This window comes from Ustilago hordei, assembly GCF_900519145.1.
Source record: "Ustilago hordei strain Uho2 genome assembly, contig: UHO2_contig_15, whole genome shotgun sequence".
NCBI classification, from domain to species: domain Eukaryota; kingdom Fungi; phylum Basidiomycota; class Ustilaginomycetes; order Ustilaginales; family Ustilaginaceae; genus Ustilago; species Ustilago hordei.
In genome coordinates this window covers 226,933-242,211 of record NW_024545281.1, presented here as the reverse complement: position 1 = coordinate 242,211, position 15,279 = coordinate 226,933, and the positions used below count along the sequence as shown (strand labels likewise).

At 53.5% G+C, this 15,279-nt stretch overlaps 5 protein-coding genes across 5 annotated transcripts; 1 reads left to right on the top strand and 4 right to left on the bottom strand.

Annotated features, from left to right (window-relative positions):
• Positions 1-287: 287 nt before the first annotated feature.
• UHO2_05751 (uncharacterized protein) lies at positions 288-2,285 on the bottom strand (the record flags this gene model as incomplete). The annotated part of the gene is made up of 1 exon (XM_041558650.1): positions 288-2,285. One exon carries the CDS (start codon positions 2,283-2,285, stop codon positions 288-290), a length of 1,998 nt encoding a protein of 665 aa, XP_041414584.1.
• Positions 2,286-2,678: 393 nt separating this feature from the next.
• Positions 2,679-5,666, bottom strand: UHO2_05750 (uncharacterized protein; the record flags this gene model as incomplete). Its single annotated transcript, XM_041558649.1, has 1 exon — positions 2,679-5,666. One exon carries the CDS (start codon positions 5,664-5,666, stop codon positions 2,679-2,681), a length of 2,988 nt encoding a protein of 995 aa, XP_041414583.1.
• A 1,279-nt stretch (positions 5,667-6,945) lies between these two features.
• UHO2_05749 (putative DNM1 - dynamin-related GTPase) lies at positions 6,946-9,480 on the bottom strand (the record flags this gene model as incomplete). Its single annotated transcript, XM_041558648.1, has 1 exon — positions 6,946-9,480. One exon carries the CDS (start codon positions 9,478-9,480, stop codon positions 6,946-6,948), a length of 2,535 nt encoding a protein of 844 aa, XP_041414582.1.
• Positions 9,481-10,994: 1,514 nt separating this feature from the next.
• Positions 10,995-13,482, bottom strand: UHO2_05748 (putative H+-transporting ATP synthase alpha chain, mitochondrial; the record flags this gene model as incomplete). Its single annotated transcript, XM_041558647.1, has 3 exons — positions 10,995-12,511; positions 12,681-12,732; positions 13,420-13,482. 3 exons carry the CDS (start codon positions 13,480-13,482, stop codon positions 10,995-10,997), a joined length of 1,632 nt encoding a protein of 543 aa, XP_041414581.1.
• Positions 13,483-14,361: 879 nt separating this feature from the next.
• Positions 14,362-15,162, top strand: UHO2_05747 (uncharacterized protein; the record flags this gene model as incomplete). The annotated part of the gene is made up of 1 exon (XM_041558646.1): positions 14,362-15,162. The coding sequence occupies one exon, from the start codon at positions 14,362-14,364 to the stop codon at positions 15,160-15,162; it is 801 nt and encodes a 266-aa protein (XP_041414580.1).
• Between the last annotated feature and the right edge of the window lie 117 nt (positions 15,163-15,279).

The following is a 15,279-nucleotide window of genomic DNA, read 5'->3' as shown; positions in this document are numbered from 1 at the left end:
GAGAGCTTGATCTTATATCCTTGCCTCAACCAAGCCAAGTGGCGTTGAGAGTGGGATCAATTTCCCTTGTCCCTTGGTGCCATACTCATCCTCCACAGCGGGAGGAGCGTGTGTCGAGAGAGATGCTTCCCACGCCCTCAACTCAGCGAAACCTTAGGTTCCCAGGCAGCACTTGCTCCATCTCCTCACACGACTCAGCCGCATCGGCACATCCGAGCAGGCTGACAACCACATCCCATCGGCAGTGCCGCTCTCGCTTCTTGCGCACTTTCGTATTGCTGAGCAGACTATGACCAGCACTCTTGCTGCCACCTCCTCTGTCTCTCCAATGAATCCATGAATCGTTTCGCCTGGTCGCCATCCATCGCACCCCATTTCTCCGCTAATCCTTCAAAGGCGCCTCTCACCTGTTCAGGCATCTTACCTGACGCTCCAGCCACCACGATCCAGGCATTCCTCTGGACTATCGCATTCCACAACACTTGACCTCGCTCTTCATCACTGCTGATTAGATCTTGTACATAAGTCTTCTCCTCGCCGTCTCTGCTGAATGCTGTCGACACGTCGAGCTCCGGGTGTTGCTTGTCGAGTTGCTTCCAGTCTTTCTCGAATAGATAGTCTTTTGCTTTGTATCGGAAGCCGAGCAAGAGGTGAATCTCCGGCCGAGAGGTTGGCGAGAGACGCTCCATCACAAGCGAGCGTAATGGAGCACATCCTGTTCCCGGACCAATCAGTATCAATGGTGCTTCTTTGGGCGGTAATGTCAGGGATCCCTCTTTCACGAGTATCGGCACCTCACTTCCCACCGGTAATCCACTTAGCCAGCGAGTACAGAGTCCCGTACGCGCTTTCCGCAATCTCGTCTTGTACTTGACAATCGCAACGCTTACTTGTATCGCCTTTGCTTCCTTCCCAGCCCCCTTCTCCTCCTCCTCGCAAGTGCCTGGAGGACTAGCAATACTAAATTCTCTCGGCTTAATCCACGGCAATACATCCGCGACATACTCCAGCGGAATGCTGACAGACTTGAACTCCTCCAAAACCTCCTTGATGCTTCTCCGTGGTCGTTGAGCATATTCAAACATTTCATCAATTCCCTCTTGTCGCTTTGCCTCTCCCTTTGCGATAGCTTCCGCTGGGTAGATGCCGCAGTATTCGTCTAGCTTTTCGCGCTCCAGTGAGCCTTCGGGGGAGAAGAGTCGGATTTGCTCGAAGAATGATCGGCTTGGGACCGAGGTGAAGTCTAGGTGGTGGGTGAAAAGGTCACCAATGGTGAGAATCGAGGGGGTTTGCGGAACCGTAGTAGGCACGGTGGGACCTGAGAGTGTAATCTCGACATCTGCATCCAGTGAGAGGCGAGTGAGAAGCTCAGTGACAGAGCTAGAGTCGTTGATGGGGTGTAAGCAGAGGAGATCGCCCGGTCGATACTTGTTCCGTCTCACGCTGGTGGCGTGGTCTCCATTCCTGCTTGCTTCCGCACCGTCGGATGATGTTGTTGAGCAAGGAATAAATTCCAGCAGTCTTACATCCTGAAAGTGATCTGCAGCCGACATCCTTTCGTTCTTGGCCAGCTTGGATATCGACCAACCCTCGCTCTGCAGATGCTTGACGAAGCCTTGCACCCCTCCACCTCTTGCCTCGCCGTCCACCTCTCTGATCTTTGTACTAGGCGGCAACCTCTCATCTCTTCCCACTTCCCTCACCCCCACCTCTAACGGCAAAACTTCATCCATCCAGCCCCAAACCTTGTCCAACCAAGGTAACAGCTCACCCTCCAGTCCCAAATAGTGCATCTCATCTCCCTCCCCGTGCTCGACAACCTCCTTTGCACCCAAGCCCTTCAATCTCCTACTCAATAACCTTACCGGCCAACAGAATCGAGGGTAGGTCGTGTCTCCTAGACCAAACGCTGCAAAGTGGAGATCGGATAGAATGTCTTCTGGAACGTCTTTGCGCAAGAGAAAGTTCCAAAACCTTTTAGCGCTCCTTGGGAATTCGCCTTGACCCGTAGTCGATACCAGGAACAAGACCAGAGACTCGGAGATAAGATCGGTAACATCGTAAGAAGCAACATCGCAAACAGTGACGTTGAATCGCTTTCGTTGGGCTTGTCGTGCAATGCGGAGTGCTAGGTCGGCAGATGTGCCGGATTGAGTCATGTATAGGATTGTTACATGGCGGTTTTCCATGGGCCCAAGATCAAATGTCTCATTGTTGTAGTGTTTGGCAATGCCGTTGCCAACGACGGGGGTAGAAGCCAAAGATGAGGCCTCTGTAGAAGCCATCTTGTTTATAGAGTCGGACATGTTTCGAGGATGGTGATGGTTGTTAGAACCAAAGAAATTGATCAGCAAGATTGCCGGTGGAAATCAACAGTTCGGCCAATTTCACGGACCGGTGTGCAGCTCGGATTTGATAAATCTGGTCGTCACTCGGTGTCGCCATCTGCTGCCGGAGATATTTTCCTTAGTGTAATACGCAGGTCGCGGGTCGCCACTTGACCCGAGAAGCCAAGCTTGGCTAACCAGGCTGTAGCACTCGCAGCAACGACAACACAATATCACTGCGAGACTTCAGAGCGTCTCACACGCATGGACAAACACGGCGCATGAGATAGAATAGGTGTCAAGAATAAGATGAGCAATAGTGCAAGCTATCAAACACCACTTCTCGTTGCATCACTTGGCTGAACCAGACCCCCCAGCACCAGCCGCAGCAGCAACCTGATTCGAAGGAGGGTACAACCTTGCGTTTCCTGCTCCCATCGACGAAGCCACTGCTACTGGTGTTGCTGCTGGAGATCGGCCGCCAGACTTGCAAGTAGACTTGATCGGTGCTGAAGGTTGCTGACCGACAAATCCAGTCGGACTCTGCTTCGGTGGTTTTGGTGCAGCACCAATGCTGAGCACTTTATGGTCTCTCTCCCTCTCTTCCATCAATGATGGCGGTGGTGGAAGGTTAGGCTTGCCCGACTGACCTCCACCTGCTACATTAGAAGGCGGCTTCGAATGCTGCGGAGAGACTGGTGGAGCACCTTGACTAGAACGCGCTTGTTTACTCCTTCCACCGGTCGACTTTGCTTGTCCTCTACCACGTCCACTAACATGCACACCTTCATCTACACTCGCTCTATCCTTTCTCCCACTCCCACTGCTGCGGCGAGGTGGTGTCGGGCTAGGTGGCATCTGCATCCCACCCCTTCCCCCAGCACTTGGCATTGGCGGTCCAGGCATGAAATGCTGCTGCGGTGGGTAGGGCGGGTACATATCAGGAGGGAAAGGCGAGCTTCTATGATTCATCCCTTCCGCTTCCATCCTAGCCTGCTGTTCACGGTGATGCATCCTCGCAGCGCGTTCCATCTCAGCAGCCGCATATGGATCGAATCCCATCATACCTTCCATTCCTGCATGCATCATGCCTGGTGGAGGAGGAGGTGGTAGCAGATGCATGCCATGACGCTGCGGTGTACGGGGACCCATCATCGCGCCTGGTGGAGGTGGTGGCATTCCCCTCGCGCCTGGTGCAAGACCGTATGGGAAGCCACCGTTGATCTGCGCAGCTTGTGCAGCCGCTGCTGCTTCAGGACCGTACATCGCATACATATCCGGATTTTGGAACTCCAACTCAAGGGGCGCACCATAGAACGGATCATACATCCCTGGTGGAACACCTACAGGTCGAATGCCCATCTGCTCGATATCCGTCATCACATCCGCCTCCGCGAGCCCCTTGAGATCAGGATACGCAACGAACTGGTCACCTGCATCGATCTCCCTGGATGCCATCGCTTTCCGCTTGGCCGCTCCCTTCCTCCCCGGCCTGCCATTCTCGGCGTCGTCCATGATCTGAGCAGAGCTTTGGAGGGGAATATGCAATCGATCAGGATTCCTGACCAGCTCGGTTTCAAAGATCTGATGCTTCCTCGCTGGTCTCGGTGCATCCAGCGTTCTCTTCTCCCTATCGAGCCTCCTACGCTTGCGACTGAACTCATCCATCATATCGCGCCGCAAACTAGCACAGCTTGAACGCCAGATGCTCCATGCAGCAAACTCTTCTGCCTTTGCAACGCGTTGGTACTGCTGCTCTTGCTGCTCAAACCGCATTTCCACGAGCTGAGTTCGACGCTGGCGACGCATCTCAATCGCTTTTGTCAAGTGAAGAAGCTCGGGATGGGTACCATCCAGAATCATCTGACCCTCCTTGGAGATCTCTTGCAGTCGCTCGACGTAGAGTCGGTCGCGAAGCATAGCAAAGCCGATCTCGATCTTGGTGAGGGCTTCCATGGCTTCTTGACGTCGGATGGCAGCTTCGTCTGTAGAAGTGTCTTCGTCGTGTTCGGCTGTGTCAGGGGCTGGAGTGCCAGCAGCAGTGTCGAGGTGTTCGGCTTGGGCTTGTTCGGCTTGAGCTTGTTCGGCTTGGGCTACTGTTGCGTCGATGCCTGCTTCTCGGTCTACGGCCATCTTGGGCTTGTCGGCGTCTTGGTCTTCATCGCCAAGTGGTGAAGCGGCTCGAGAAGAAGCGGCGGAACCGGGAAGGCTGTCAACAAGCTGCTCGGGTTCGAGTAAACTCGTAGCGCCACCGGTGGCTGCTGCGCGCTTCTTCATGGATGCAATGAGATCGAGGTCGGTAGTGCGAGGTGATCGGCCGTCTTGTGCATCGTAAGCATCATCGGCACCTGCTGCACCGTCTGCTTCGCCATGCTCTTCAGGTTCGGGTGTGATGTCGGAACTCATATCGTCGCCATCGGCTTTTTGACAGAGTTGCTGTAGTCGACCGGGCTTGCCAATGTGGTCAAGCGAAGAGCCTCGCTGAGCGTGAGCATCTACATCATCACCGTCTTGTTGGGATGCATCGTCCTCTTCATCCTCTTGGTCGTCGTGGCCGTGGTGGTCGGCTGTTTCGCCGGCGGTAGCGAGCGCGGCGAGCGCATCAAGCCCACCTGCTGTGGCAGAGGCATCATCACCGGCGCCGCCATCAGTACCAGCAGTGAGCGCTGCAAGTGCTTGAGCAGCTTCATCTTCGTGTGTGTTGCTATCTGGATCGTCGTTGTCGTCGTCGTCGTCATCGTCGTCTTCTTCCTCTTCTTCATCGTCAGATCCGCCGAGGTCGTCGTCTGAGAGTGAGGAGCCGTCTTCGTCTTGGTTTTGATCCTCGTCTTCGTCTGTGAGCTCGCTCTCGTCGCTGAACTCGTCACCGGTAAAACCACCGGTTTTTTGCGGAGAGCTCATGTTGGAGTTGGGATTGTGGTTGGCAATGAGCTGAGAAGCGGGAAGGAGATGGTGACCATCGGCGTCATCATCATCATCATCATCATCAGAGTGCTCTTGTTGCGCATGTGCTGAACCTGGATAGCCATGGTGGGAATGCTCGATGGAGAGGACGTCTAGCTCGCCTGGTGCATCAGCTTCAGTATCAGCCATGCCGCCGAGTGCCTCAGCTGCAGCGGCAGTGTGTCGAGCGAGCTCGTCGGAGTTCATGACTGCGGCGTCGTGCTGACTGTCGTCGTCCTCTTCGTCGTCGTCGTAAGGCAGAGGCTCGGTTTCAGCGTCGGATGACTCGCCAGCGGCTGGATGGTGGCGAGAGAGGCGGTGAGTGTTGTGCTTGGAAGTAGTAGCTGCTGAGCTCTGAGCAGCAGTGTTGGAGTCAGCGGATGCGCTGGTGGGCATGATCAGTTGGTATCGGCGGCGGCAGAAGCGCGGCTGTGGGTCGGCTGATAGCAGCTGACGATGAGCACAGCGGCGTATCAGCCGAGAGAGGGGTGGGGGTATGGGGAGGGGGGAAGATGAGGGATAGGTTGTGGTGTCGATGCTAGGGTCGAAGGCAAGGAGTTGCTAGCGACGGGAAGGGTTTGGCGATGGCGGTTGGTACGGCCTATCGCATTGTCGCGGAAGCGGGGGAGGATGGGATCTGAAGCGTGGAGGATCAAGCGCAAGCAGAGCTGAATTTGACGGTAGCGGTATGTGATGTGCGCTCGATCGAGGAGCTGGCGCAGAGGCTTTGCAGATCGCACCGTTGAGAAGGAGCTGAGGGAAGAGTGAAGAGGCTGCTGCTGAGCTAGGGTGGCGCAGAGAAGATAGCTAGAGATCGATGCTACCAGGGGAAGCGCAAGTTTTGGAGGTGTGAGAGCAAGGTCAGGTCGAGTTGGGATGGAGGTGAGGCTGAGTGAACGAGAGAGACCATCCAAAGAGGAAAAAAGCAGAGGCTCTGGTCGAACTTGTGTCTGCACTGCCTGGCCCGACCACATTAGATCTGCTTTCTCTTCTGCCAGATCGGGAGGGCAAGGCGCCAAAGTAAGGCTGCTTTGGCCTGCTTTGGCCTGCTTTGGCCCGATTCGTGAGAATGACCCTTGAATCCGCAAATCGTGGAGAATGCCCGCTTTGGCTTTTCCTCTCTCTTTCTCTCTCTCTCTCTCTCTCTCTCTTTTTGGCTCATTTTCCCGCCAAGAGATTCTCGGATTTCGCAACTTGTCAGAGTCCAGATCCGTCACTGGACGCCAAAAGAGCAAGACGCGTCTTGTTTGCCCAGATGTAACATCTTGCTAACGCTTTCTTTCGTACGACTGTTTGATCAGGCACAAATGAATTAAGCAGGCAATCTTGATCCGAGCTTTGCTGGTTTGGCGCGCTTCTTGGCACAGGAAGGAGCCTGCTCAGCTTGATAACCCTTATCATCGATCCTATGCACTTGTCCAGACTCACGGACACTTGGCTATCACAGTCTTTCATCCTCTTCTGCCTCTCGTGATATGCTTGTGTAACCAAATTGAGCTTCTCCAGTAGCATCGATAGGATCACATGCGGCTACCAACGGTTTGTAGCAGAGCGATTCTGTGCAATTGAAAGAATAGCGGCAGCGCAACAAAATGCAACCTTTGCAGAGAAAATACAGCGTTCAAACAAAAACTAACCTCGATCGAAGCCATACCTTGTCTCTTGGTTGACACCCTTAGCTACTTACACCAGCACTAGGCTTAAACGTGACCTCACTCAGCGTATTAAAGGCCTCCCTATAGGCATCCAACAACTGCTTGACCCTCTTCCTCTCACTCGTCAAGCCTTCATCCTCATACAGCAACTCCCCAAACAGATTCTCCTTGTACAAACTAGCTACCAACCTATTCTGCACCGACTCCCTGCTGAAATTCACCAAGAGATGCATAATCGCCTTGGGCACCAAATCCTGAATCGATAATCGCACAATGTTGAAGTAGCTAGCTATCAAGCTTCGGATCAAAGTAGTTTCCAGCTCTTCGCGATCGGAAAGTGCATATTCATCCGAGGAAATCGGCGTTGCTTCAAGATGTTTATCGAGCGACTTCATGTCGTAGGCTGCAGAATTGCCTTCTAGACCGTTGCGACCGGACATGGCGTTAGGTTTGTGTTGGCGTGCAGAGTGACTGTATTCTGCCAATCGAGGTGGGTGCGTGTGTTGCGCGGGAGCGTGGTAGCCTCCCAAACCAGATGCTGGTCCAACTCCACCCATGGGCAGTCCTGATGCTCCACCGAAGAAGTAGTTGAGGAAAGTATCTTTTGCTCCTCCACTCGAATTGCCGCCTCCGTTGGCCAGAGAGCTGCCGAATGCATGTCCAATGGTGTGATGTCCACCTCCTCCTGGCTCGGATGCCAAGTGAGGACGGTTGTCATGCGTGGTCGAAGAAGAACGTTCCTTCTTATCCCTCTTCCCTACCCCCTTGGAGCTTGCTCCATTGACAGTCAAATTGCGCGAATTACCGCCACCAACACTATCGCCATCATCCTCATCCGACATATCATTCGAAACATCCGCGGGGTCATCAAACGAATTCTTGCGTCTGGACGAAGAAGGAAGCATAGCAATCTGCTTACGTGCCTGTGCCTCTCTTTGTTCGCGTGCAATGTTGGCCGAGTCATGAACAAATGCAGGATGGTTCGTGTTGATATACGCCGCCTGAATCTGGATCAAGCTCTGCACGTACTCCGAAGTGGGTCCCAGGCGCTCGCGCAGCAACTCGGACACCACTTCGATCAGCTGAGCGTGCAGACGAGGGAAACGTTGAAGCTCGGAACTGGTGCAATTGTGGCAGATCTTCATGAGCTCCTCGTAAACCAATTCGACGCAACGCAAGCTCGGTGGTTCCAAGAGCTTGATCTGAGGCTTGATGAGCAACTCGAAAGCAGCTTCGGGGACAAAGAGCGAAGGACGAGGACCAGTGGAGTTGCGGATGGCTGTGCGAATGTCCTGCACAGTAAGGTTGTGGGTAGGGTTGATGCTGGTAAGCGCATGTCCAAAGACGTCTTGGAAGATGTAGTAGATTCGCGCACCACCGCAGAGCTCCTTGGTGGAGATGTCGAAAGTGGTGCCGTCAATGGAAGCGATAAAGTCACGAGCGAATTGAGTCATGAGCTTGAGCACGAGCGAGCCTCGATGCTGGTCACCGAGGAAAGTGGTGTCGCCGAAAGCGGCGAGCTCCTGCTGTGTCTGGCCCATGAGCGTGTTGAGACGTGCTTTCATGTCTGGGAGCTTGTCGCGAATGTGGCTCATGAGCACCTGATTGAGGGTCTTGGCGAGGTACTTTGTACCGCATCGGTGGGCAATGTTTTTGTAGGCGGCATGGGAGCGGAAGAAGTCCTGCTCAGCTCGTCGAGCTGCAAGCATGGACACGTTGCCGTTGATGTCCTTCTGAGATCGGTTTACAACACCGATGAAGCCAAGCTTGAGAGGGTAGACGCGACCAGTGAGGATGTCAAGTGCGTGGGTGCCCTGGTCCATAAGGTCGAGCTTGGTCAAGACACCAATGGTACGTCGTCCCTGGGGGTCGACAGTACGGGCGAGCTTCAGACTGTCCGAGTTGGCAAGGTCGACATTTGCCGGGCTGACGGCGAGAATGATGCAGTTGGGCTTGGAGACGTAGTCAGTGACGAGGTTGCGGATCTGGCGCTCAATGTCGGAAGGCTGATCACCAACAGGGATCTTGGTGAGACCGGGCAAGTCGACGAGGGTAAGATTGAGGACGTTGGGGCTGTAGATCTTGAGGTGAATAGGGAGTTTGGAGACACCCTTGTTCTGCCCAGCTACACGGAAAGTCTCGTTTTCGATTTCACGTCGGATTTCGTTGAAGTCGGTGAATCGCTTGTCGAGATGAAGGAACTCTCCGTACTCTTCGTAGGTAGGTGATCTGGCAGAGGAGGAGCCGTGCTGGCGCCCATGAAGAAGCTCGGGCTCGGGATGATCTGCAAGATCATATGGGCGCGAGGACGACTTCTGCTCGGTCTCATCTTTGGCGGAAGGAGTGTGAATGAGCTGGAGAACAAGAGGACGTCGTGTGACAATGCCACTTCCACGCGGCAAAAAGTCACGACCAACTATGGTCTCGAGGACACTTGACTTTCCTGCTGATTGCGAGCCAACAACGACGATCTGGGGCAGGTCGACCGAGTCACCGCCAATAGCAGTGAAGGTCTCCTGAAGCTTGTTGACGACTTGAATCAGGTCGACGTCCATGTTTGCGACGGTGCAGGATCGAGATCCTGTCGGCAAGATCGCGTGAGATGCAAGATGGAGGGTGCGAGTGGAGAGAGAAGGAGACAGTTGAGATGGTCAAAAGGTGCACATAAACCATCGCACGAAGAGCTGAGAAGTGTGTTTGTGTGTGTGCATCACGTGATCATCGTCGGAAAAAATGCGTGCGCGTCAGTTCCACTTTCTCCTCTGCTCTGCTCACTACATCATCTTGAGCGAAAGCGAGGCGTACTATTAGCAGCCTGGTTCGTTGGAGTTAGCGCCAAATCAAAGCTGATCGACTGCCAAATAGAGGCATTTCAGCATTCAAAAGTCCCAGCTCAGCAGCGGCAAGGCGGTATTTTACGCAAAAATCTGTCTCGCGCGCCTGAAGGAGCAGCAGAGAGAGCAACACAAGCCTGAAAATGGACCCCCGCCTTCTCTGCCTGTTGAAATACGAAGAAGTGTTGTCCCGATAACTGACGATCGGGGAGAGTCTGAGTACGATGTCACTCCTCTTATAGGGCAGAAACATATATACTCGATTGACTAAGGAAAGAATGTGGTCGCTGCTTGATATATATATATATATACAAAGTGTTGGCATATGCCAAAGGTGGGAGCATTCCACTTAATGACCATGTCTCTCAACGAGCAGGACCAAGTTGTACCCGATATCTAGTGTGTTTTGTATCCGCTTACGTCAACTCGCATCATCATATTGGATCCTTTCCTTCAGCAGTCCCTTGTTGAAAAGACTGGCAATCCAACATGACGACACGAACCGATCTGATCGAAGGTCAAGCGGAGCCGATCAGATCTGATTGAAGATCGAGTCGAACCAATTTAGTTAAGGATCGGGTACAACCAAGTCCTGCCCGTTGTCAGGCTAGATCATTGAGTAGGAGTACTCCCACCTTCAACATGTGCCGCTCACATGTATATATATCTCACAGAGAGCACTAGGCTCTCGCCACATTTCCTAGGTCAATTGAGTATATGTTTCTGCTATAACGAGTAGTGACATCGTACTTAGACTATCCCCGATCACCTGTATCGGGACCCAAACGACTTCAACTTTTATTATCCCTTGGCCCCTTGTCTGTCATTGATTGCAACCAGCATCGTCATTTTTATTTTATTTTTTATTTTTCCTGGTTTGCAAATGTCAAGTCTAACATTTCTTTCCTAGGCCGCCCCGAATATTATTTGTGCTTTGCCATCTACAGCGCAGAGTGATCGGTCTGCAAGAGTCTAGCGATATTATGTATTGATTTCTTTCGTTTTTGGAAATGCACAGGATGACTAAGGGAAACAAAGGCCACGAAATGGTGCAGAAGAGACTTACAACCGACGCGCGACCCCCCCCCCCCCCCCCCCCCTGGATCTCGCTCTCGCTGTCCAACAGAAGAGGTGTCAAGTATGTCAGAAGCTCAAGCTAGAGTGCTGATTCAAAACACTACCAGCTCGAGTCAGGTCTCCATCCAACAAGACGAGTGGGAGAGAGTGACACTTGTTCAGGCAAGGAAACCCTTGACGTGCTCAGTGATGAGCGTCTTCATCTTGTTGAAGAGCTCCTCGCTGGGAACACCCTTGCCAATCTCCGAGAGCAGAGCGTCCTCGGTCGAGAGCTTCTCCCGGAACGAGTTCTCCCACTCGACAATGCGGTCAGCAGGGATGCTGTCGACCAAACCGTTGACACCGGCGTAAATGATCGGGATCTGAACCTCGGTGGCCATGGGAACGAACTGGGGCTGCTTGAGCAACTCGACGAGACGAACACCACGGTTCAAAGTGGCACGGGTGGCAGCGTCCAAGTCCGAACCGAACTGGGCGAAAGCGGCAAGCTCACGGTACTGGGCAAGCGAAAGCTTGAGCGAACCAGAGACCGACTTGTAAAGCTTCGACTGAGCCGCCGAACCGACACGGGAAACCGAGAGACCGACGTTGATAGCGGGTCGGATACCCTTGAAGAAGAGCTCAGACTCGAGGTAGACCTGTCCGTCGGTAATCGAAATGACGTTGGTGGGAATGAAAGCAGACACATCACCACCCTGCGTCTCAATCACGGGAAGAGCAGTGAGCGATCCACCACCGTGGGTGTCGTTCATCTTGGCGGCACGCTCGAGCAAACGAGAGTGGAGGTAGAAAACATCACCGGGGTAAGCCTCACGACCGGGGGGACGACGGAGGAGGAGAGACATCTGACGGTAGGCGACGGCCTGCTTGGACAAGTCATCGTAGATGATAAGGGCGTGGCGGCCGTTGTCACGGAACCACTCGCCGATGGCACAACCCGAGAAGGGAGCAAGGTACTGAAGCGGAGCGGCCTCCGAGGCAGTGGCTGCGACGATGATCGTGTACTTCATCGCGTCGTTCTCCTCGAGAACCTTGACGAGCTGAGCGACGGTGGATCGCTTCTGGCCGATGGCGACGTAGACACAGTAGAGCTTCTTCGACTCATCCTGGCCGTCGTTCCATCGCTTCTGGTTAAGGATGGTGTCGATGGTGACAGCCGTCTTACCAGTCTGACGGTCGCCAATGATCAACTCACGCTGACCACGGCCGATGGGAACCATGGCGTCGATGGGCTTGATACCGGTCTGCATGGGCTGGTTGACCGACTTACGGGGAAGAATACCGGGAGCCTTGAGCGAGGCACGGCGACGCTCGGCGGCCTCGATGGGACCCTTGCCGTCGATCGGGTTACCGAGAGCGTCAACGACACGGCCGAGCAAGCCGGGACCGACGGGAACGTCGACAATCTGGCCGGTACGCTTGACAGTGTCACCCTCACGGATGAGACGGTCCGAACCGAAAATCGAGACACCGACGTTGTCGGCCTCGAGGTTAAGAGCCATTCCGCGGACACCGGAGGAGAACTCAACCATCTCCTCAGCCATGACGTTGCGGAGACCGTAGACACGGGCGATACCGTCACCAATGGTGAGGACACGGCCGGTCTCCTGAACATCACCGCCAGCGGAGGCGCCGGAGATGCGCTGCTCAAGGATGGAGCTAACCTCGGAGGCGGCTATTGATGAGAGAGGAGGGCACGTGAAAAAATCCAAGGCGAGGTGTGCAAGAATGTCGAAGGCGGCGACAAGAATGAGAATAGCAGAGAGGCAAGCACAGTGAGGAGGGTCAGTGATCTGTTGATGGAAGTGGTGCGATGTGCATGTGCACGTGTTGTGATGACTTACCAGGCTTGGCGGTAGCGTAGGTGCGGACAGCGTTGGCAACCGATCGGCGGGCCTATTGATGTCAAGAATAGCAATGTGATGCGAGAGTGAGGGTCAGCAAGAAAATTCAACAGGGCTGCTTTTTGTCGTTTGTGAGAAGGCCGACAAGTGCCAGTGAGGTTGTGTGATTGCATCGAGGCGTGAGAGAAGACCATGTGTGCCGAGGTGTTGTAGCTCCTAGAGTGGTTGCTATCAGTGGTGAGGTCAAGGAGGTGGGAAAAAGAGGTGGGAAAAGGAGGTGGGAAAAGGAGGTGGGAAAAGGAGGTGGGAAAAGGAGGTGGGAAGGAGGATGGGCAAAGAGACGACTTGAGCTCTTCGTGTCAAGTTGCTGGTCGGTGCTTCCACTGCCCTACGCTTGGGTCACCCGCGAGAGAGAAAGTACGATGGACAATTGAAAAGGGTTGTGATGGCGAAGAAAGAGGGCAGATGAAAAGAGTTGTGGGTCTCATCAAGTTCTTCCTTGTCCGTTCGCAGAGATGGTAGGCAATAACTCTGATCGATCGAGTATGCTTGGTGCTGATCTCGGCCAGTTTGTTTGTTTGTTGTGTTGGTATGTCGTATGGAAGGCGTAGATATGTGGTGATGGTGTTGGATGCCAAGTCGTACCCGGCTTTGGCCTCCTGGGTGACATCTTGTTCTGAACCTCGAATGCAATCATAACATGGCTTTTGTCGAAGGTGGGATGGAAAGAAATACATACCACAGGGATGGCGGCCGATCGGGCGAGGTTGGCGGTGGCAATGCCGGCGGATCGAGCAAGCATTGTGAAGGGGAGAAGGATGTTGTAAAAGGGTTGGTGAGAGGTGGTGAAGGGAACGGATAGAAGGAAGGAGGAGGCGTGAGCGATTGAGCGACGACGGAGGGAGAGAAAAGGAAAGGCAAGGCGGGTACGGGCACGGGCACGGGCACGGGCAACTAAGTGATCGGTTGGGCAGGCAAGCAAGCAATTTCTCTGCTCTGTGCTTCCTTCTTGATCAGGAAGGGCAGCAAAGCCAGAATCAGAACATCTCTCAAGCGGATTGATTGGTCGGATCAATCAATTCAATTCGCCAAATTCAATTCGCCAAATTCAATTCGCCAAATTCATTTCGCCAAATTCATTTCGCCAAATTCATTTCGCCAAATTCAATTCACCCAATTCACCAAACCGTTGCTGCCTTTTCTATTCGACAACGACCAGGCTGAATTCAAATTCTCCTTTTGCTTTCCATTTCTAAAGGGGAAAAGGCTTCGAATACTTTGTGTCCTCTGAATATCATTCAAATCGAAAAAGGTCCTTCCTTTAGAAATTTCAAAGCTTGCCAAGATGTTGTATTCAATTTGTATCCTGACGGATCCGAGTTCAAGGCAGAGAGAGGCAGCAGAGCAAAGTGAATCGATCATCCAAGCGAGCAAGACAAGAGCCAATGGCCAACTCTCTCCCGTCCTCAACCGATGCCTCTCCTGCTTTCCGGCTCCACGCGGCTTGTCGACACCGGCTCTACCGTGCGAGTAGAAGAAGCTACACGAGAATTTGGAAAGCATCTTTGGCTCCCTTTTTGTGTTGCTCACAGCAATCACCGCAACGGCTCAACAACATCCTCACTCACTTGACCTATACCATCCCTAGTCAACCTAGTCAACCCGCAGGAACATCGCAACAATGAATACGCTCCGCACGTCCCTTTCAGCGGTCACAAATACCGCTCTGAAGCGCAAGGCTAAGCAGATCAGCCCAGCTGTGGTCGCCAGGTGCTTCACCCGCTCGGCAACCATCACCTCTCCCTCCATCACCTCTCCCTCCATTGCCTCTACTTGCGCTGGTCCCTCCTCCACACCCCTGCCATTGGATGTCACCTCGGTCAACTCGAACTCAGAAGCCCTGCAGCTGCTGAAATCGCAACCAAGCCACTATGCTATTGCTTCCATCACCGGTCGAACCTACCTCGTTTCCCGCGGTGATCTTGTCACAGTGCCCCGTCTCCGCGATGTTCAAGTCGGAGACCTCCTCCTTCTCGACAAAGTCCACGAGGTCGGTTCTCGAGATTACACACTTCGAGCGCAAGACACTCTCAACACCCGTCGTATCTCCACCGCTGTCGATCTCAACCCAACTTGCTCTTCTGCAGCACCAACAATCCAACATGGTCCATCGCAAGCAATCACTCCACAGTCAAGGCGTCTATTCACACGTCTGGCTTTAGAAGATCCAAGACAAAGAAGCTCGCTTTTGCCGCTGGCAAACACTTGGTCTTCGAGGTTGTTGCCAAATGGCCTCGCTCATGTCGGTGCCAGCTTGGACACAGCGACCGTGAGGGTGACAGCAGTTGTCACAGAGAACACCAAGGGTGCATTGGAAAAGATTGTAAAGAAGAAAAAGAGAAAGGGCTACAAGAAGACGGTTCAGCACAAACAGCCGTATACTAGGTTGAGGATCGAGGAGATTACTATTCGGCCCAACTAGAAGTCTTTGCATGGATGCAGCACACACCGACCTGACTGTGACGCTTTCAACGCTCCGAATGAGCCCTGTACTTTATCGCATGCCTTGTTTATCGCATGCCTTTCAATCATCGCACAC